Source organism: Lepidochelys olivacea, assembly GCF_965140295.1.
Source record: "Lepidochelys olivacea isolate rLepOli2 genome assembly, chromosome: 27".
Lineage (NCBI taxonomy): Eukaryota > Metazoa > Chordata > Testudines > Cheloniidae > Lepidochelys > Lepidochelys olivacea.
Window position 1 is genome coordinate 4,833,329 of NC_140437.1, and position 22,648 is coordinate 4,855,976.

Sequence of the window (22,648 nt, forward strand, 5' to 3'; positions counted from 1 at the left end):
TCCTCTTTGGAACCCCCTTTCAGGTAGTTGAAAGCAGCTATCAAATCCCCCCTCATTCTTCTCTTCTGCAGGCTAAACAGTCCCAGCTCCCTCAGCCTCTCCTCATAAGTCATGTGTTCCAGTCCCCTAATCATTTTTGTTGCCCTTCGCTGGACTCTCTCCAATTTATCCACATCCTTCTTGTAGTGTGGGGCCCAAAACTGGACACAGTACTCCAGATGAGGCCTCACCAATGTCGAATAGAGGGGAACGATCACGTCCCTCGATCTGCTGGCTATGCCCCTACTTATACATCCCAAAATGCCATTGGCCTTCTTGGCAACAAGGGCACACTGCTGACTCATATCCAGCTTCTCGTCCACTCTCACCCCTAGGTCCTTTTCCGCAGAACTGCTGCCTAGCCATTCGGTCCCTAGTCTGTAGCGGTGCATTGGATTCTTCCATCCTAAGAAGAGGAGGAAGGGGGGATGCTGGAGAAAGGGATGCAGGGGAGAGCAGGAAGGTGGCAACTCAGTCACATTCAGGTTTCAGGCCCCACGTGGTGGGACTGACCCTCTGGTCAGCACAGCCCACCCAGGAACGCCTCCGGGGTGCCAGGTGGAACCCGCACTCGCCCCCACCCTGTGTGCCTGGGCTGGAGATGAATCAAACAGTTCACTGCCCGAGGGGCAGGCGAGAGGTCCCCAGCACCATCTGGGCTTCGGGGACTGTCTCCTGCTGGGACCCCGCAGATTAAATGGTGGGGGCTGCTGGCACTGTGCCTCTGGGGTCCCTCCATTTTCACGGGCGGCTGGTGGAGTCCGGGCCACCGCTGGGCGGGGTGATTTCCCTGAGACCGTCCCGGAGGGGCAGCACTTGGTAACAGCTGGGGACAGCGAGGCTCCCTGGGGTGGCTCACAGCTAAGTGGGGTCGAAACTCAGCAGGGAGATCACAACGCCAGACACGTCTCTCCCCGCCTGGCTGCTGGGAAGGGCGAGGGGCTCCCTGTCCCAGAGTGGGGGGGCTCTGCTCTGCAGTGCCTGGACAGGGAGCTCCAGCCCGAGGGTTACCATGGTCCCTGCACAGCAGCACAGAGCAGGACCCAAGCCCCCCTCTCTGCCCAGGAGTCTCCCACCCCACCGGGAACTGCCTTGCTGGCGAGCGTGCTGGCCGGGGACCAGCACCTGGCCCCCCGCAGGGCTGCGCTCGGGCCGCGGCCTTCCCCACCTGGTAGTTCATGATGGCGCGCAGACACATGATGCAGACGTGGACGTCGTCCTTCTGGCCGATGATGCGCGAGTTCCGCAGAGCCTTCCTGCTGGGCGCCGGGTTGAGTCTGGGCCAAAGGGAGAGAGCGGGTGACGCCAGGGAAGGGCTTGGCGGGCAGCACAGTCACAGAAAGCACCGGCTGGGGGCCTGGCTGGCTCAGACTGGGAACGGGGTCCCCTCTGACCCGTCCACAGTCTGCAGCCCAGACACCCCCCCACAGGCCGTCCTGGCAGAGAGGCCAGCGACTGAGTGGGCTGGGCTCTGCCTCGCGCCAGGACAGGACTGAGGCCCTGCGGTGGGTCGAGCGGGGCAGCTGCTGAACCTGCTGCGGGAAATCAGGAGAGGACCCTTGTCCCAGGGCTGTCAGTCCGGTGCCTTTCACCAACACTACGGGGGCTTATGGCCTGGAATGACCTGGCATTGCGGCTGGCTGGGGAGAGCAAAGGGCACCGGCCCGGCCCAGTCTGCACTCTAGTGCACTGGTGATCTCAGATGGCTGCGGGAGGCTCACCGGGGCGCATAGGAGTTCATAGGTGGCCTGGGTTTACTCTCCTGATCGCTCCAAGGGGTGCTGGAGGGGACGCTTGGGTGGACTTGTTGAAAGAATGTGTGGATCTGCTGGTTCAAGTGGCAGCACCTGAAGGAGGATTACGGCCTGCAGGACAGGAGGGAGAAACAGTCCTTGATGGGGAGGTGCCCTCCTTGGAGGCACGTGGCGGAGTGGAATGGCGGGGGCTTGGCGACCTCTCTGGGGCACAGGCAGATGGCCAGGAGGCCTCAGCGTCCAGCAACGGAGCAAGGCCAGGTTGTGCACTAAGCACCATGCTCTTCTTACAGGTGGCTAGAGGGCCCAGGGCCTGGATCTTCCTTGGCTTTACCACCAGGCCCTGCTCATCACACCTCTGATCTTTGCATGCAGTGAACTTCCTTTGCCTTTCCATGCTCACATTTCTAAATATCCAGTCCCTAAAGAGGGTCCCTGCCCTGTCCATGTCACTGCACTGGCAGCTGCTCCCTCGCGTCCCAACCCCTCAGAGCGGATGGCACACATTGACACCCCCACAGCCTGCAAGGGCGCAGTCTCCAGGGGCACATGTGTGGGCTTTAAGCCAGTAATTCTGGGCTGGGTTCCTGAGCAGTCACTGCAGGTAGCAGCCGGGTGAGCTGGGAACTCAGTATGTCCCTATTGATTCTTAAGGGGTATTTCTGCTCTGGAAATCAGCTGGCACAGTGCCTGGGGTGCCATGGCTATCATCTCTCTGGCTCCATGCCCAGCGTGCTGTGGTTAGGTGATTTCCTAGCTGCCAGCCTTGCAAACACACCCCGGGGAGTGGGGGGGACGACACTCCAGGCTCTTTCCTCCTTGCACATCACCATGAGCAGCCAAGGCTCTGCAGGCCAAAGCAGACACCACCTGCGCAGCCCTAGAACTACCCAAAGGAGCGATTCTATGCATGCACAAAAGGCTCCTCCCCCGGCTAAACAGGTCCCGCAGCGCTAATGGGATCAGACTCCGGCCGCCCCCTGCCACCCGTGGCTGGGCTGGCCCCACAGGGCCAATGGGATCAGACTCCAGCTTACTCCCCCTGTGGCTAGGCTGGCCTCACAGGACCAGTGGGGTCAGACTCCAGCTCCCACCCCCACCCCCTGACTGGGCTGGCCCCACGGGGATAACAGGAGTAAACACCTGTATCCCTGAGTCAGTAGGTCTGACTGCACACAAAGGGAGCGTGAAGCGGCACCGTAGGACGACCTCACACACGACGAGAAACAGAACTGGGAAGTGAGCCAGAGCCTGACCCCAAGCACCAGGAACCCTGGGGCAGACGGCAGAGCCAAATCTCCACCATCCCCAAGAGCGAGCCCTGGTTACCTACCGTGAGACACGGCCCGAGGGAAGCGTGCAAAAGAAGCCTGTGGTTAGAATGTAGGAGGGGAACGGACATGCACAGAGCCGCATGAGGTGAGCGGGCTTTGAACTAGAACCGTCTCCCATCAATATGGATCAGAACCAGCCAGATTCAGCCTGGGTGTGGGTGGGTCCAGCTCCACAACGTCCACTTTTAACATTTCACCTTGTTTTCAGATCCACAAGATTTTACCCTATTGTCCTTTTAGGCCTCACAACCTATCCTGTGCTAGCATCCTGATGGGGAAACCGAGGCACAGGAGCGGACAGGACTTGTCCCAGGTCACATGGTGAGTCAGGAGCAGAGTCGGGATGTTTTAGTGGTCAGGGCACTAGGTTCAATTCCCTGCTCTGCTACAGACCTACTGTGTGACCCTGGGCAAATCGTTTAGTCTCTCTGTGCCTGAGCTGGGTGAAATGGGGACAATGGCACTTCCCTACCACCTGGGGGTGCTGAGGAGAAATACATAAGAAGAGGCCAGTGGTAACAGATAAGTAGTTATGATAATTTCTCAGGGACAGAACCTGGATTCCTGGCGCTGGGTCCCTGCATTAGACAGTCCGTGCTTCCTGGGGCCGCGGGAGTGGGGTGTAATTCAGGTACAGATGTTCTCTGAGTCACCAAGCTCCATGTTTATCAGTTTAGGGGGCAGTTGTTAGAGACCTCCCAGATTATCATTTACCCACACTTGGCCTTCTGGCCAACATCAGGTCACTGCAGTTTCTGGTGGTCCTCTAGCGGCTACAGCCCTGACCCCGCTGCGCAAGCATCACTCAGCCACAGCCAATACACTCAGAACTCAAGGAGCAGTGCTGGACATTTATTTCTTGGTGGTGGTGGGTCTTCTTAAATTTATTTTTATTTTAATTGTGAAAAATTTCAACCGGCTCCATTATTCAGGGCTCTAACCATTCCCTGACACTCACCAAGCCATTAGCCTCAGTAACATCCTGCAGCATGGAGTGCCACGAGTTAAATATATGGTATGCAAAAAAGGAAACGTGGTGGGGAGAGGGGCGGGTTCCTCAGACCAGCAACTCCAGGCTGTACTGACTCCAGATGGGCAGTGTGTCAGCACCAGAGCAACTGAGACAAAGCTGTGTGTGTCGAGATTCATAAGAGGCCAAGTGCAGTGGTGCCCCGGGCGCTCCCACAAGGGGAGCTGATGTTCTGGTGTGTGTGTGGATGTAATTCTTCCCCACTGGGAGCTGGGCACCTCCCTCCCGGCCCAGGGCAGAATCAGGCCCACGAGCTGTGCTAACGTTGGGACGGGAGAGGACTCTCTTCAGCCTGTTTGCTTGGCCAGAAGAACCCCGACCGGATGGCTGCCTACTTGCAATGGCCTCTCCTCCAGCATCTCTGAGGAGGGCGGGGGTGTCCCATGCTGGCTGCGTGTGTTACCTGATAGTCAGGTGCCTCGTTTTGGAGGAGCCCTGTGTGGGGGACGAGGAGCTGCTCTTGCTGAGGTCCTCCATGGATCTGTCCGGGGACTTGCCCTTGTCAGAGCCCGGGCTCCCGTTATCTGCGCTCTCCATATTGTACCTGGAGCCACACACGTGAAGACAGACGTGTGAGTCAGCAGAATGTAGTGAGGCCTCATATGAGGCCGCAGGATCCCGGCCAGTGGCGGGGAAGGGCAGACCCAGCGACAGAGCCCGGTGAGAGGAGGTCCCCCGGCACAGATACCTCACGGCTCCTCGGCAGAGGCCCCACACTCGAGCCCAGGGGCGGCATGAGACTGCCCAGCCCAGCCCAGCTCTCGCTCCTCTGGGACTGCAGAGACTGGCCCACACCAGCTCGCTCCCCCCGCCAGCCTCCAGCCCCCTCAGCCCGACGCTACCACTCAGCCAGCCAGAGCCACACGTAGCCGCACTCGCCCAGGGCAGAACTGCTGCCTCCAGAGCCCTGCATGGCCCCGCAAACGCCCCCGGGGACCAGCAGTGCCACGGCCGGCGGTTACGCGCAGGGGCGGCCCAAGGCAGCAGGTTGAGGGAGTGGAGACGGACGGGCTTTTAGGGAGATCTCTGCAAGCTGCAGAAATTTCAGCACCCAGGACAGGGACGGAGAAGGGGATGGGGGAGGGGAACCGCTCCTACATATGGGGCGACATTTGTTAAGGGGCCGGGGGTTTCAGAGATTTTAAGGCCAGATAGGGTCATCTAAGCCTGTCCTCCCGCACAGCACAGGCCCCAGACCCGCCCGCAGGGGTGCCACCCGGCCCAGAACGTCTGAGCTAGAGCAAGTTTCTCAGCCTTTGCCAGCTGGCGACCCTGTCTCTGGAGCCAAAATCCGTGCAGCCCCCTCAGCATGGGCGAGAGAACCGTCCCAGTGCCCCCATGCTCAGCCAACCCTGCCTCTCGGCTGGGGGTTAGACTAGATGGCCCCTAACCCTGCGGGTCTGGGAGCTCTGCATGTTCCCAGAGGCTGGCACGACGCACTTGGCCCTGAAGGCTCGGGGCGCGTGAGGGGAGGGGGACGAGACTTTTCTTGAGATGGTGACTCTCAGGTGACTGGCCACCCCCGATGGCCTCTCATGCCACCCATGGCGAAATGCCAGGCTTGAGCAGAGCTGTCAGGAGATGGCCAGTCTTGATCTAAACACTCCCAGGGATGGAGAATTTACCCTGTTCCACTAGTCGGAGTTTGTCCGGCTTCAGCTCCCAGCCCTTGGGTCTCATTCTGCCAGGCTGCTCAATCCCAGACCCCTCTGCTCTCAGAAACCTGCTCCTGGTCACACGGGGCCGAGGGAGCCCCGCTCCCACAACCCGCTGGCCTCCCATGGAGAGCTGGGGCCCCAGCCCTCATGTCGTAGGGGGCAGGCTTGTGTGGCCCCTCCCCTCCCACGACCAGTCCAGGACAGGCTCTGTTGCACTAGGGGCTGGCACTCCTTGCATGACACCCGGGCCCTGGTGCCAGAGGGCACAGACTGGTGCACTCGTGGAAGGCTCCTATGGCAGAGACGTGGGCTGCCCCAGCCTGTGGCTCTTGGCCCTGCCATCCCGGGAGGCTGCTTTCAGAGACTCCTTCCCAACGAGCCACAAAGAAAGCAAAGGGACCGCCTCCCCCCGGCTCATGGGCTGCTAGCGAGGGAAGCAGAGGGCAGTCTAGAGAAGTCAATCTGTGGCCGAAGTCCAGAGCCAGACCCTGTAGACGCAGGAGCAGGGCTCCGATGAAGCATGGTGCTCAGGCAGGTCTCCCGCGTTAGGCCTGAAGTCACAGGCACGACTCGTGCTTACAGCTCGGTGGGGGTCTGAAGCAGGGCCGACGCTTGGGGAGGAAATGGCACCCGGCCCATCGCCCTCCCCTCCCCAGCAGGAGCAAAGGGCTCAGCAGCAACTTACGTGACGGCACACTGGGCGAAGGCGAGGTATTCCAGCAGCACGTCCAGCCCCTTGTTCTCCTCGTTCAGGAACTCCTGCACCCAGCTGGGGGAGAGGAGGTGCGTTAGCCAGGGAGATCAGGCAGGGACAGCCCAGCTGCACCGCCATCCTCAAGCCCATTTCTCTTTTCTTCCTTTTACTTCCTTTCTAGAGCATCTCTCCCCAGCTGCAGGCTGGTGCTCTCTCCCCACAGCCCTCCCCTCGGGCCGGAGCGACCCAGCCCTGTGGCTACCCCTGCTCAGACTGAACCCAGCTGTGACGGGTCTGACGAAGCAGGACTGTTCTTAATGTTTCCTCTGAATATTGTGGGGGTGCCTCAGTTTCCCCTAGGCAGTTCTTAAGTATCTAGGTGGTGGGTGTGACGATGTGACTCAGCAGGGAGGGGGGAGTGTTGACCTGGGAATGTGCCCTGGGGATGGGAGACCTGAGAGCCTGTCGCCTGAGCCAGGAGGGGGAGGGGGAGGTAACACCTCTGCCCAGGAATGTGGACGGAGACTGCAGGAGGGAACCTGCTGGGTGGGTTTAGTTTCAGTTTGGGGCTGGGTGGAGGAACACAGGGAACCCCAGGGCTGGGGTCTAAGCTCCCTGCTCCCCCAGAAGGACATGACTGAGGGGTCCTGGTTGTACCCACAAGCTCGGTTGTGGACTGTGTTCCTGTTGTCCAATAAACCTTCTGTTTTACTGGCTGGCTGAGAGTCTCAGTGGATCCCAGGAAGAGGGGTGCAGGGCCTGGACTCCCCCACACTCGGTGACAGTGGGATATGGGTGTATGATCATTGCAGAGCCCTAGAGGGCAGGTGTGTGCAGGGGTCTGGACACAGAGAATGGCCGACACCCTGTTTCCTGGCAACTGATGGCCTGGGCCCTTCCCCCCTGCAAGGTGAGAGCTAAAGGGTTGGAGAACAAAGGAATCAGGTGATCTCCTGGCCCGGGAAAGGGACAAAGCCCAGAGGAATGGGGGCTGGAGGGAATGGCAGTTTGGGTCTGGCTGGGGACATGGCGTGAAGGGCAGATGTGGTTGTCTGGTTCACTGCCCCACAAAATGGACCCAGCTGAGGGGTCCTGTTCTCTGCATTGACAAGCTCTGGTTTAGACCATGTTCCTGTCATCTAATAAACCTTCTGTTTTACTGGCTGGCTGAAAGTCACGTCTGATTGCAAAGTTCGGGGGCAGGACCCTCTGGCTTCCCCAGGAGCCCGCCTGGGCGGACTCGCTGTGGGAAGCGCACAGAGGGGCAGAGGATGCTGAATGCTCCGAGGTCAGACCCAGGAAGGTGGAATTTGTGTGAGCTGTGTGTCCTGAAGACTCCCCAGAGTCCTGCCTGGCTTCGTAGGGAGCAGTTCCCGAGCATCGCCCGGGGACTCCGTGACAACTGGTGGCAGCGGTGGGATGTACTGCACCCCATGGATGGCGCTTCCTGCAGTAAGCGACGGGGGAGCAGTAAAATGAAGGGGGATTGACAAGGACCAGGCGTGCTGAAGGCCCAGAGAGGAGCGGTTTCGGGGGGCGGTTAACCCCTGGGAGTGTGTGACCAGCGAGAAGGACTGTGCAGTAATGGGGTCCCCTGGGGACTGTGGTGGGCTGTCTCAGGGGCGGAGGAGCCTGCGGCTTGGCCCTGGGAGAGAGAAGGACTTTTGCAGTAACAGGGTTCCCCTGGGGATTGCAGTGAGCGGTCCCAGGGCTGGAGGAGTCTGCAGCTCGACCCTGGCAAAGAGGTGGTGACCTCGAGAAGGGCTGGCACACTAGGGGTTCTCCCTGGAAACCGTGGGGACCTGAGAGCACACAGGCCTGTGAGTCCACAACAACTTGGGAAGAGCGGAGTGACGGCCTGTCACCGTCTCCTGAAGAAGGACATTGTAACCATGTGCAGAAAGAGAGGGTTGCGCATTGGAAAGTTCACCAAGGCACAGTTCATCGTGCAGCTGGAGGAGGATGACCGCTCTAAGGAACAGATTCCTGACCCCAAATGGGGCTATAGCAGGATCTGGGAGCAGCTGGAGCGGGAGCCAGGCATCCCCAAGACTCCTGTCCCTGACCAGACGAGGGTCTTCACGATCGGGTTCCCCATCGGGGGATCGGAGATGGACGGGATTGGAGCTGAGTCCGAGAGAGCAAGACGACTGTGAGAGACAGCGAGAGCCGGAGAAAGAGCTGCAGAGGCAGCAGCAGCATGAACTGGCGGTGGGGGAGCGGAGTGGTCTAGGGGACCTCCCAGGGGTGAGTGGGGTTAGACCCCGGGGGGCCAGTTCTGCAGGGAACCTCAAGACTAAATTGCTGCCCCTGGTTGAGGAGGGGGGGATGTGGATGCCCACCTCACTGCCTTTGAGCAGGCTGGAGATTTGAACCAGGGGGACCCTGCGGAAAAGCCCCGGTGTCTAACTCCCTTGCTGGGTCCCAAGGCCATAGACTCCGTCAGCCAGATGGGTGGGGAGGTGGACAGGCTCCCACTCCTGGTCCCAACCTATATGTCTGTGTGGAGTTTCCTGGGCTCAGGCCCCTCGGACCCCCAGTGGGAGCGGAAGGTGATGGTCAATGGGGAGACATTCCTGGGGTGGCGAGATCCTGGGACAGAGAGAACTGGTGTCAGGCCCCGGGTGGTGCAGCCTCACCAGATGCTGAGGGGCTGTGTGAGCTGGATGAGGGTCCTAGGGGTGAAGCCCCTCGCCCTGCCTACGGCCCAGATCCCTGTGCAGACCCAGGAGGGGTGGGGATGGCTAGTTGTTGGGGTTCTCCAGGATATCAGCTGTGAGAACCTGTTGTGGGGTGACTGTGTCTCTTTGGAACAGGATCCAGGCCCTGCTCCTGTAACAGCCAAGGGTTTGAATTTGAATCCAGGGAATCATGTCTGATTGCAAAGTTGGGGTGCAGGACCCTCTGGCTTCCCCAGGAGCCTGCCTGGGCGGACTCGCTGGGGGAAGCGCACGGAGGGGCAGAGGAGGCTGAATGCTCCAAGGTCAGACCCAGGAAGGTGGAAGCCGGGTGAGCTGTGTGTCCTGCAGTCAGGCTGCTCACAGAAAGGAGACTTCCCCAGAGTCCTGCCTGGCTTCGTAGGGAGCAGTTCCCGAGTATCGCCCGGGGACTCCGTGACAATGGGGAGCACAGGGGCAGCCAGTGGGAGGGGCAGAGTGGGCTGGAAGCATGTTGGCTCTGCTCCTCTCACACATGGGCCACAGCCCTGGAATTAAGTAATCTGCTCCCTTCCTAGAGCTGTGGGGAAGGGCAAGGCTGCGTCCCCCCCATCCCAGCTCTCTCCCCACTAGTCTAGGCCGCCCACACTCAGGGCGGACAGCAGAGTTAGGACGCAGCCCTCTGAGGGTATGGGTGGTGTCGAGTCAGCCTGGTCCGGCCTGGCTGGATGCATGGGCAGGCTTCACAGGAGCAGAGAGGTTCACTTTCCATCAGGACCTTGCTGTGTGGCTGCATCCCCCAAGGGCAGCCAGCAGTCCCTCTTCTTGATTCCCCCACTGCATGGCTATTCACAGGTTCCCTGCTCCAGGGGGAGCCTTTTACTCTTTTCCTGAGAGCTCAAGTCCCTCCGCCTGGCCCCCAAAATCTCAGAGCTCTCCCCAGACTGAGCCATAGGTCAGGCATGCCATCACTGCCACCCCATCTCGCAGGTGGGGGATGGCAGCTCGGAGACATGCGGGGACTCGCCCAGGGCCAGCAGGGGGTCTGTGGCAAGGCTGGAAATTGCCCCCAGGTCACCTGAGTCTCAGAACCCAATGCCTGAACCCCCAGACCTGCCTTCCTGCTCTCCATGCAACCCCGCCGCTTGTCTCCTGTTTGGCTGCCGTCACCCCCAGCCCATCTACCACAGGACCCGCCCACAGATGCCTCCAACTGCCTCCATTGCTTTGAGACATGACTGGCTTTGGGCCAGGCCCCAGATGGCACCGGACAGCCCCAGCCCCACGATCAGGGAGGGGCACTGCCCATCTGCTTTTGCCCCATGCTCAGACAACAGTTCCAGATCAGTGCTGGGTCCCATTTGCCAGAGCACTACCCAGTGGGTTTGCCCCACAGCACGGGGGTAGATTTAGCAGTAGACATACTCCAGGTCACCCTGGCAGCGCAGACACTGGGCTGGCCAGGCCTCACTGCCCATTCCCACCCAGCCTGAGTCTGATCCTGAGAGCCCATCACACGCTGCACTCCAGGTAACTTCAGAGAGGCTTCTGCACGAAGCCTGGGGCCACAGACGTGCCAGTGTGGACACAAGAACAAAGGGATATAAACTGCCCATCAACAAGGTTAGGTTTGAAATTAGGCAAAGCTTTCTAACCCTCAGAGGAGTGAAGTTCCCATCTCCACCCAGACTTGCACCTGTTCTGGATCTTCCATGATCCGGATGGGGCTGGGAGACAGCCAGGGGCCCACAAAAGCCTCACCACCACAGTCATGAGATTTTCGCAGTGGGATGGTAGCACTGAGGCAAACTCAGTGGGGGCCATCCCTAGTTCCCCACAGGGCTCACCCCCACAGACACGGCACGACCAGTTATGACATCTGAAAGCCAAGCTGAGGAGCAGCAGCAGCTGGAGCATGGCAGGAGCCCACCCTTGCCGGGTCGTGAACCAGGGACCTTTGTACTCAAAAACCAGCCGCTCTGCTGCTGCAGCCAAAGCAGACCTCCGGCTAGCATTGGTAGCAGCTCCTGCTTCTTGCCTCCTTGCAGGCCTGCAGCGATTAGCAGCCAAGAGTGCAACACCCCTTGTCTGCTAAAACACAGACCTGCAGCCCCAAAGCACAAGCCCTATCGCGAGTTGAGCCACATGCAGGCTGGGAGCGGCCACTAGAGGGAGACAGTCATCTGCACTAACCCTGGGCATCAGATTCTCACCGGATATAGTTGGTCCTCAGCGAGATCTCCAGCTCTCGGAGCACCTGTGTGGACTCCTGCACTCGCCTCTTAAACTGCGTTTCAAAAAGCAAAGGGGAGTTAGACAGATCTGCCACATCACTGGCCAGGTCGCAGCCTCATTTCTCTTTTACCACCTGTGTTAACTCCAAATAACCTCTAGAGCAGCAATTCCCAAACATTACTGGTCCATGTACCACCCTCTGAGAACAGATGCTTGCCTTCCCTCATAGATTCATAGATTCATAGATATTTAGGTCAGAAGGGACCATTATGATCATCTAGTCTGACCTCCTGCACAATGCAGGCCACAGAATTTCACCCACCACTCCTAAAAAAGACCTCACACCTATATCTGTGCTATTGAAGTCCTCAAATTGTAGTTTGAAGACCTCAAGGAGCAGAGAATCCTCCAGCAAGTGACCCGTGCCCCATGCTACAGAGGAAGGCGAAAAACCTCCAGGGCCTTCCAATCTACCCTGGAGGAAAATTCCTTCCCGACCCCAAATATGGCGATCAGCTAAACCCTGATGCCAGCATCCCCTTTTTGTGCACAGTTATTTTAGGCCTTAACAGACTTAAGTATTTACAGTCAAAGTGAAATAAGTTTCAAATTTGGCTGGTGGAGATCTGCCTGGGGGAATCTAGAAGAGAAGGCCTTTTGGCTGGGGGTGCCTGGTGGGGAGGGCTACAGGACGTTAGGTTTAGAGGGGGTTGGAAATTTTTTGACTAAATGGTTTTTCATCAGAAAATGCCAATCTGTTTCGCAGGAACGTCCCAGCTTCAACTAAACTTTTGTAAGGAAGGTTCCTCGGGCCCAGGATGGAATTTCGAGTCAAAATGAGAGAGCGACGCAGCCTCAGTCCAGAACAGCCTGACTCAGAACAAGCCCTGGGACCTGGGGCTGTCACATCCCAGGGGAGTACCCTGACCCCAGGCTACCGGCTATTCTGGAATGATGGGGGATGGCAAGGGGGAGGTGTCTCTCTGAGGTTTTTCCACACAAAAAAACTACAAAAAGTCGCAGTTTCATCCCGAGGCAGAATGGGGAAGTTCTTGAAATCAGGAAAAGTTTTGTGAGCTGGGAATCCTGTTTCCCACCGGCTCTAATGAGGTTAGACTGTGGGGAGGGGCGCTGCTAGTGTGTGAGGGAGTGGGCGTGTAAAAGGCCAGAGAGTGCTCAGAAGGGAGGCATAGGGAGCTGAGGGAACCTTGGCTGGAAGTGAGGGGGCCTCAACTGGCAGCAGGCAGCTCCAGCTCCAATTCACCTCGTTCCAGGGCTCCCTTCCCATTTCCTCTGAGCCAGGCAGCTCTCCCAGCCCCGACCCCTCTGGAGCATCTTTCCCGTGGGTCTCTCTCTGCCCCGGTCCCTGGACTAAATGCCTTCCTCGCAGCCAAGGGATTCCGCAGCCCCTCTCCTAAGGGCTGTGCTGTGACTCAAGCCAGCTTCCCCAGCCCGCCAGTATCCAGCTGCCAGCCCCGCTCCAGGGAGCCTCCTTTGCTCCCCCATTTGTTCCCTCTGGTTCTGGGGCCCCCACCGATCCTTGGGGGCTATGCTGTGACTCGGGCAGGCTCCCCAGCCCCCAGTCTCTCCTCTGGGTCCCAGCCCCGGGACCCTCTCTCCTGGGCTGCTGCTGCCCTGTAATTCTGCTCTCCCTCTCCTCCCGGGAGCCAGCCAGCCAGAAGGAGGTAGCCACCTGACCCGACCCCCAGGTAGTCTGCTGCACCCTGCAATACCTGTGTCCTTGAAGGGCTCATGGCATGGAAAGGGGTTGTCTGGTCCAGGCTCTCCTCCCCCTTACAGAGGACAGACCACCCTCTACAGTGCACTACTTCTGACAGCTCCTGTGCCCCTGGGGGTGCACTACCCCATTTCGGGGACCTCGGCTCTCGACTGCGGTACAAAAGCTAAGGGGCGGCAAAGGAGAGGGGAGAATAAAAGGGGAGGATAATACCGCCATGGCAATCAGCCAATCGGAGGTCACCTTTCTGCTGACTCCGCCCGTGTCCAAGTAGCTCTTCAGTTTCTGGATGTACGCAGAGGGGGGGTTCTTGACCTGGAACCGCTCCTGCGAGGATGGGGGAGAAGGGAGACATTCAGGCCCAGCTTCCTCAGACGATGGAGGAGGACACACAGCCCCGAGCACCGATGCAGCGTGTGCACAAGTGCACCCGCAAGCGAGCGGGACGCTGAGGAGACTGCAGGGGTCTGAGATGTGCGTGAGAAACGGCTGAATAGGGCCAGGGAGAGAGACTCGCTCTTTGGAAGCGACCTGCTGCCCAGGTCGTCTGCCCCCGGGAACTAGCCAGACGGGGAATTAGTGGCTTTACACAGACAGGACGTTTGCCAGGATCCGGCAGGATTTCCATGCTGAGTGGGAGCAAGTGAGCCCGCCTGGCTCAGAACTCACAGCCAGCCCTCTTCTTTAGGGCACCAAGCTGCCATAGGCCAACAAGCCACTCTCAGACACCTGTCATCACGTAGTGCTGTGGCTGCATGGGGGCGGGGGACTCACAGGGACCCTCCCCAGCTCGGAAGCTACGCCAGTGAAGACAGAACACAGACGCTGCCTGTGATAACCCTGCAGTCCCCTGCCCCAGACCACACCACCGCGCTCTCTAGTCAGGTCTCCAGTCTCACCGCCTCCAACTGCCAGTCCTGCCCAGCCAAGGATGAGCAGTGCCCGGAGCTGGATGCTCTGTAAACCTCACAGGCCACATCTGTTATAGTACGCCGCACCTTCCTATCCCCTCCAACCCAGGCTCTCAAAGCTCTTTACATGCACTCGTCCATAAAGCTGCACAAGCCCTGACCACGAATTAGGTGAATATTATCCCTATTTTACAAAGTAGAGAAATTAAAGGACTTGCCCAAGGATAAGTTTGTGGCAGAGGTGGGATTAGAACCCAGATCTCCTGATGTCCAGTCCTGTGCATAACCACAGACCATGCTTCCTCATCCCATGATATAGCACCAGGCCTGCCTCCCTCCCTCACATGGCCCAGCACTGGGCCTTCCTCGTCCCCAGGGCACAGCGCTGGGCCTGCCTCCCCCCCTGCAGGGCACAGCACGAGGCCTGCCTCCCTCCCCCGGCAGGGCACAGCGCTGGGCCTGCCTTCCTTCCCCCCACTCCCCCGGGGCAAAGCGCTGGACCTGCCTTCCCTCCCCCGGCAGGGCACAGCGCTGGGCCTGCTTCCTGCCCCACAGTATACTATTGTGCAAGAGGGATTGTTACCTGACACCAGCCGGTGAGCAGTGTGCCCATCAATCAATTGCTATCTAGTGTCACTACAGATACTGGGCACACAGATGTTAACTCATTTTAAGAGCTACTTGTCCTAGGTCTGGTCTACACGGAAAACGTACATGGGCCTAGCTCCATCTCTGGGGGCGTGACAAACCCACACTGCTGAGAGATATCACTGTGCCGACCTAACCCCCGGAGCAGACAGCACTAGGTCCACAGAGGAGTTCTTCCACTGACCTAGCTACCGCTGCTCGGGGAGGTGGATTAGCTACAGTCAGGCCATGTCGACACCACAAAATTACATCGACCTAACTTACATCGGCATCCAGCCACTGCAGTTATTAAATTGCTTGTGCATGCACGCTTGGCTCCTTGTGTTGGCGGTGCACAACCTCACCAGTCGCGCGGGTACCGTCACTGGGGGGCATCGTGGGACGGCTCCTGAAAGTCAGCACCTTTCCATATAAGCATCAGAGTCTGCACTGACACTGTCCACCTACGTACAGTGGCCGTGACTCTCCACCGCTCGGGGAAGTGGCATTGCTAAACCAGCGTAGAGAGGCACTTACGTCAGCAGGACCCACAGTTAAACGAAGACACTTCCATGGCTAGGTTGATGCAAGGCAACTTACGTCAACCTAACCACGTGGCTAGGCAGCAGTCCTGCAGAAAAGGAGCTGGGGATTACACTGGACGAGAAGCTGGATATGAGTCAGCAGTGGGCCCTTGTTGCCAAGAAGGCCAATGGCATATTGGGCTGCATTAGTAGGAGTATTGCCAGCAGATCGAGGGAAGTGATTATTCCCCTCTATTCGGCACTGGTGAGGCCACATCTGGAGTACTGTGTCCAGTTTTGGTCCCCCCACTACAGAAGGGATGTGGACAAATTGGAGAGAGTCCAGCGGAGGGCAATGAAAATGATCAGGGGCCTGGGGCACATGACTTACGAGGAGAGGCTGGGGGAAGTGGGTTTGTTTAGTCTGCAGAAGAGAAGAGTGAGGGGGGATTTGATAGCTGCTTTCAACTCTCTGAAGGGGGGTTCCAAAGAGGATGGAGCTCGGCTGTTCTCAGGTGTGGCAGATGACAGAGTGAGGAGTAATGGTCTCAAGTTGCAGTGCGGGAGGTCTAGGATTACCTAGGGAGGTGGTGGAATCTCCTTCCTTAGAGCTTTTTAAGGCCCGGCTTGACAAAGCCACAGCTAGGATGATTTAGTTGGGGTTGGTTGGACTAGATACCTTCTGAGGACTCCTTCCAACCCCAGTCTTCTATGATTCTGTGTAGACCAGGCCTGACAGCAGAGCCCCTCCCATCACTGTCTCCACTGCAGCTATACCACTGTAGCAGTCTGAGTGTGGACGCACCCTTCATAACAGAAACATATAGTTCTCTAATGATGATCCTTCTATGGGGCTTGAACTGGGACCACTGGATTTAAAAGCTTGAGCCACACTTTGCTGGCCTGGGTTAGGCATTGAGATCCCCTTTCATCCAAGTGCCTCAGGACTTCTCCTTCCTGGTAGATCGATGGGGTAACTGAGGCAAAGGGAAGGGAAGTGACTGCAGCAGAGCAGAACAGTCCTGGGGACAGAGGCTGGCACACAGAGGTTTGATAATGGGCTCTTCAATCCAGCAGAGGAAGATGTAACACGATCCAATGGCTGGAAGTTGAAGCCAGACAAATTTAGACTGGAAAGGTGTAAATTTTTAACCGCGAGGGTAACTAATCATTGGAACAACTTCGCAAGGTGGATTCTCTAACCCTGACAATTGTTAAATCAAGATAGGACGTTTTTCTAAAAGACCTGCCCTGGGGATCACTGTGGGGCAGGTGTCTGGCCTCTGCTATCCAGGGGATCAGACTGGATGGTCCCTTCCGGCCTTGGTATGTAGGAATGCACGAGCCCCCTCTGAGATGCTGGACTCCTGGCACCCTTGCAGGGCTTCACTGATGGGTGGGAGATAGAGACAGAATCAGGGCCCTGAGGCTCTGGCCATGGAACAAGCCAAGAAGAGCCTCCTCTGCGCAGTATCCCCAGTCAGCACGTGATGACTCCTGCCCTGCACCATCTCCTCAGGGAGCACATGGCCCAGCAAGCTCTGGTCAGACTCAGGCCCCCGGACCACAGGCAGGCGAATGGGGTGATGACACCCATTGCCTTTGCACAGCCCTGGGACCCCTGAACAGAGCTCTGGGCTAGGGCCAGGGATGACTGTGCTGGGTGAGCCCCGAGGTGAACAGCCCATGGCCTCCATTTATCTAGAGCGCAGGGACAGCATGATTAGCAGGGCACTGAGCCCCAAACCTGCAGGGACTGCCCGAAGGTAGACAGGGAGGTCAGTCTCCATGGCCCACCCAGCCTACAGCCTCTCCGCTGGCCGGTCTTCAGCCATGAATAGGGCTTTGTCATGCCTTCCATGGCCCCCAGGAGCAGGAGCCAAATTAACTGCCCATCAGGAGAAACAAGGCAGCCCTGGGGCAGCAATGCCCAGTGGTCACTGCCAACCTCAGTGAGCCTGGGGCCTCGCTGCTCACAAGCTCAGCATCCCGCCCCCATCCCCAAACCTGAGGGTTTCGCTCAACACAGACCCCCCCAAAGCAAAATCTGGAGTCACCAGAGCCCCTGAGCTAAGAAGCAAGTGCAGAGGCTGACTGGTTAAAATATCCAGTCACTAGCAAAAACTACCAGCCCCTCCCCCAGGGAAGCAGTGGCTCCAGTGAGATGCATCAATTACAGGGTTTTCTGAGGCATTTGATCTTTCACCGGTTTCTAATAATACTCAGCACTTACACGGCGTTTGCATCCTCAAAGCGCTTGGCAGGCATTAAGGGCCCCATCCGGCAGGCCTCGGAAGCACTGGGCCTTGCTCCCCCCAACCCCTCTGAACTGGATAAGAACTAGTGCACACACATGCCCAGTCCCTGCTCCCTCCCGAAGGCCTCTCGGCACCAACGCACAGCGAGGGGATCGACCCCCAGCTTTCTTTGCAGATCACCAGGAAAAGGCTACTTGAGCCTGGGTGGAAGCCCAGCTAACGGCCTCTGGCAGAAAGCCCATCCCTGCAGCGGAATGAATCTTTCTGCTGATAAGGAACTGACTGGCTGGGTGCAGAGATGACAGACGGGGAGAGAAATGACTCATCGAGGAACCGCTGGGATTCCTCCTTGGCTTCAGAGGATTCAACCCATCAGATTCCTCTCAAGGCACCTCCAATGACTGCGACTGCTGGCAGGGGAGCCAGCCCCAGACCGTCCCAGCTGGGAGCAGAGGCTGCCAGCCTAGCACCTCCCCTGACATCTGGAACATCTGTGGGCTGAAGCAATGAGCGTGACTTCTCCTGCTCTGGCCCCACTATCGTGAGTCATGCTGCGAAGCGGCAGACTGAACGCCCGTGATCAGGTACCAACCTGAGCAACACAGGAAGTGTCTGGGTGTGAGTTTCCTGCTGTGAGTGTTGTGTAGCAGTGGGTAACGGATGGAGCTGAATCTCTGGCAGCAGGTGCTAGGGTGGCCATGGGGGGTGGCGCATGGGTGCCCGCAGCTCCTGGAGACTTCCCTGGATTAGGCACCTCAGTCTCACCTGGTCACAGATCAGCTCCCACTTCTTCTCGCTGTCGTACTGGCTGAGCAGTTTCATCTTGTCGGGCGGCAGGTTCATGGAATCCTGCAGGGGAGACAGACAGGATGAGACAGGAGTGGGCGCTGGGCGAGGTACATCCCAGCTGCCAGGACCATGAGGGAAGCAGATGAAGGAGGAGAGCCCCTGTGTGGGGAGGGCTGAGTCCTATCCATCTGTGTGTCTAGGCCCAACCTGGACGAGGCAGGGTCCCTCGCATCCCAGGTATCTGGGTGATGTCACCCCATCTTCCTCCAGTGCCCTGTACCCAAGGGGCTGAGCTCAGGTCTCCACCTCCTACCAGCATTGCATCCCCACCACCCCAACCCACCCTTCCACCTCCAAGGACAGAGCCCCTGAGTTCCAGCTCCAAGTCAGGAAGTGGTTGGGTTGCTCCATCACCAACCAGAGCTGCCTGGCCTGGTCAGGTCTCAGAGAGACAGACTCCCAGCCCAGCATGGCCACTGCCAGCTGGACCCCGGCACAGACACAGACAGTCTGTCCTGGACAGGTGGAGATCTCCGACATCCACTCTAGTGTCTGGCTGCAGAACGAGAAGCTTCAGCCTATAGTGTCCTGAGGACTTGGGGGGAGGGATAGCTCAGGGGTTTGAGCATTGGCCTGCTAAACCCAGGGTTGTGAGTTCAATCCTTGAGGGGGCCATTTAGGGATCTGGGGAAAAAATTGGGGATTGGTCCTGCTTTGAGCAGGGGGTTGGACTAGATGACCTCCTGTGGTCCCTTCCAACCCTGATATTCTATATAGGTTTTTATTTTTTTTTTGTGGGGGGAGGGATAGCTCAGTGGTTTGAGCATTGGCCTGCTAAACCCAGGGTTGTGAGTTCAATCCTTGAGGGGGCCATTTAGGGATCTGGGGAAAAAATTGGGGATTGGTCCTGCTTTGAGCAGGGGGTTGGACTAGATGACCTCCTGAGGTCCCTTCCAACCCTGATATTCTATGATTCTATGACTTCCCCCTCCAGTGCTCCTCACCACCAACCCAGGAGTCGGCCCATGCCCTCTCGGGATTTGCACTGCGCACGGCGCCGGGGGGGCAGGGGGGAGAACCAGGCCAGAACCCCAGGCGCTCACTCAGTGCTGGGGCGCGGCCTGTGTAGGACACAAGGATCAATAAAGCCAAGTCGAGTTTCAGTGCAATGATTTAAGCTCCCCATCACCCGTCTCAACAAGCTCAGACTCCCTCTGACAGCATGTTTTAACTGGGGGTCTCTGGACGCTTTACAATCAGCTACTCAAGCCTCACAGCTTGGCCCTGCCTGATGGGTCAGTAACGTTAGCTCCCATTTTATAGAACAGGGAAACTGAGGCACTGATGGGGGATGTGATTTGCCCAAGTCCGCACAGTGAGTGACTGAGTGGGTTGTAGAACCCAGGAGTCCTGGCTCCCAGCCCCCAGCTGCAGCCAGTGAACATTGCCCCTTGCCATCTGAAAGGCTGCATTAAGGGCGGTTAACGCTCTCCCTCCGAGAGACTATATGAGAGCCGTGTGCAGCCGCGTGATGGGTCTCAGCCCATGAAATCGGTGTCTGTTTAGAGGCATTAGCTCAGCGGCAGGATGTTGTGTGCTGCAGTGTTCCCAGCACTGATGTTGCTCAACCCAGCTCCTTCCTGCTTCCCCATCCCGTGGCAGTCGGTTAGGGCCCAATCTGGAGAGACGGGGAGCCAGCGAGGGCCCTGGGCAGCTCGGCATGTCCCAGGATTGGGCCCCTCGTGTGGTAATTGGGCACAAACGGTTGGCTTCTCCAGAGGCTGCCCCCGCCTCGCGCGTGAGGGAACAGGACATGACCTCACTTCCCCTTTCCAAACAGGTAGCACGCGGGACTTCACTTCTCCTTATGCTCGGCTGTGCTGGGGGAGGGCTCGGGCCTGACCAAGTTACATTATGTGCAGCTCGCTCCCTGAGTGTTGGTGTCGGGAACCCAGCAAGGAAGCCACCAGGCCAAAGTCCTGCTCCCTTCCAGCACAGGGCCCATTGAGCTACAACTCCCAGCAGTCCATGCTCCACCCTGGCGTCCAAGATGGAGCCCGAGCACACAGACCTGCCTGCCCTGGGGCTTCTGGAGCTCCCCGGGCAGCCTGCCAGGACTCAGGGCGGCAATGGGGTTGCAGCCATGAAAGGAGCCCCGAGGGGCACTAAAAGAGGACGGGGGCCACAGATCCTGCTCAAGAGATGAAGCCCACAGTTCCGCACAGACATTTAATGCAGGGTGTGGGTTATTTTCCTGGTTCTAAAGCAAATCATCACTTTTCCCCACAAACAGCAAGGAGACAGGAGCTAAGGCCCCAGGGAGGGGCAGCTGTCAGGAAAAGCGCCATTGCCCAAGGAAGGCAGGAACAATGGCACATGGGGCTCCGGGGATGCACCTCCATCATGCGATGAGCTGGCGGGTTTTTATGTAAACCAGCGCCCTCTACCGGATGGACTGAGAACTGCTCCCCTGAGGGTCATAGACCCTACACTGCCAACAGGGGTTCTCCTTTAGCCCAAGGGCTCAGGGCTTGTGCTTTGCGAGCAGGAGGATCTGAGTTCTAGCCCCACCGCTGCCATGACTCTGAGTGGTGACAGTGACAGCTGTGAAGTGCCTGTAGATTTCTCACCGTGCTCAAAGTGGAGGGCAGCCAATGCTCATGGCATTTCACACAATATAGTTTAAGTCATCAGGCTACCAGGCTGCAAAGCCTGGGCAACATGGACAGAACATCCTAGGAGCCCAGCTAATGAGAAATGAGAGGAAACACACTCCCAGAGGGATTTGGGATTAAAACCAAAACTGCTCAAGAACAAAGCGAAAGAGACTCAGCTCACTTGAGAGGAGTGCATCCAGGAGGCGACCTGCCAAGCCACTCATGAAGCGGAAATCTCACCACCCGCTAACTGCACTTCAGTGCCCTTTGTGGTGCATTCGGGATGAATGAGGCTGCCAGAGACAGTGTGTGCGACTCAGAGGAGATGAGATTCTGCCAAGGACACGGAGCCACCTCAGGAGAGGGCTCAGGGATTCTCCAGCAGTGGGGAAACCTGCGGCAGAAAGGCATCCCAGGGTTTGGGGAGAGCCTTGCTCCAGGCACAGCTGGGTTTAGCCAGGTCCCACTGGATCCAGCTCACTCCCCTCCACACTCATCCCATCCGTGCTGGCTCATTCGGTCCCTTTGCTTTGGAAACACGAGGGTGAGCATCTGGCGGGGTCTCTCCTCCCTCCCTCACGCAGCCACGCAGAGCCGAGCTGAGCAGAGCAGGCTGCGAGGCTAGAAATAGAAATAGCCTCGCTGAGACAATCAACAGCCCCGGCGCTCACTGCCTAGGTGACCAAACAGGATTGTGCTGCTGTTGAGAGCAGCCGGCTGAGAGCCCACATTGCACCTGCACTGGGCGCTCTCCTAAGGAATGGGTCCCATCCCCACGGCGCCCACCAGCCAGAGGGGATGCGGGTTATGCTGCACGGTGCCACCTGGTACCCAGGAAGCAGTGGACACAAGGACGAGTGCGGCATGTCAGGCGGTCCGCTAACTAACAGCACAGGGCACTCCGGGCAGGCAGGGCTGCCTTCAGCTCCCTGAGCGTCACACACAACCGCCCCCACCTACCCGCAGCGTTTAACGGCCCAGTCGCTCACGGACAACGTGGCGTTTCCCAGCATGGACCAGCCCTGGCAGGATGATCTTGGGGCTAAAGCACAGGGCTGGGAGCCAGAACTCCTGTCTCCAACCAGTCACTTCCCCTGCCCATCTGTAAAGCGGAGATACCCTGATGGGAGAGATTTACGCATCACAGTCCTGGCTGTGGAGCCTGGCACGGGAGGGGCTGGCAAGGGGTGGGGCTTTCGCTCCAGCAGAGAGAGAGCAATGCCACCCGCCAATCATAGCCCCTCTTTGGGTAATGTCATTGACCAAGGAGAGCTGCTGGGTGCCACCATCCAGGGGTGGCTAACGCAGTTGGGCAGACCCCTGCCGTTTCACCAGTCCAGGAAAGGCAGGTCAACGGGACTTGAAACCAACGTGAGGGCCCCATGGACACGGGGCAGCTCTGAACCTGGGCACTTGGTTCCTGTCCCAAGAGAGCCACCTTCCTAATTGTCCTAATGCCTTTTAGGGCAGGTTCCTGCCCTGGCTTAGTGACCAGCCCCTCCTCCCCCACTCTGCTGGGGCTAGGATCCCTAACTCCCAACCGTTCAGGGAGTCCCACTTGGCCTCCTCTCCCATTTCCAATACATCTGGGGGCTCCATTAAGGATCCAGGAGCCCAGCTGGGCTCGCAGGTCGGCATGCTCCCAGCCTGAGCACTAGCCCACAGAACGTAGAGCTGCCGTCCCTCGTAGGGATGTACTAGAAATACTCCGGGGCTTTGTTCATCACAATTGCTGTGGGCAGC

General features: G+C 58.3%; 1 protein-coding gene across 1 annotated transcript in view; it reads right to left on the reverse strand.

Annotated features, from left to right (window-relative positions):
• FMNL1 (formin like 1) overlaps positions 1-22,648 on the reverse strand; it is a 73,544-nt gene that overhangs the window by 32,080 nt on the left and 18,816 nt on the right. Inside the window, exons 2-8 of the mRNA XM_084615682.1 lie at positions 18,225-18,308; positions 13,353-13,466; positions 11,380-11,453; positions 6,501-6,584; positions 4,561-4,701; positions 1,761-1,886; positions 1,208-1,316 (exon numbers count right to left, since the gene is read on the reverse strand). Of these exons, the coding sequence (XP_084471808.1) occupies positions 1,208-1,316; positions 1,761-1,886; positions 4,561-4,701; positions 6,501-6,584; positions 11,380-11,453; positions 13,353-13,466; positions 18,225-18,308 (732 nt within the window). The remainder of the gene's footprint in view (positions 1-1,207; positions 1,317-1,760; positions 1,887-4,560; positions 4,702-6,500; positions 6,585-11,379; positions 11,454-13,352; positions 13,467-18,224; positions 18,309-22,648) is intronic.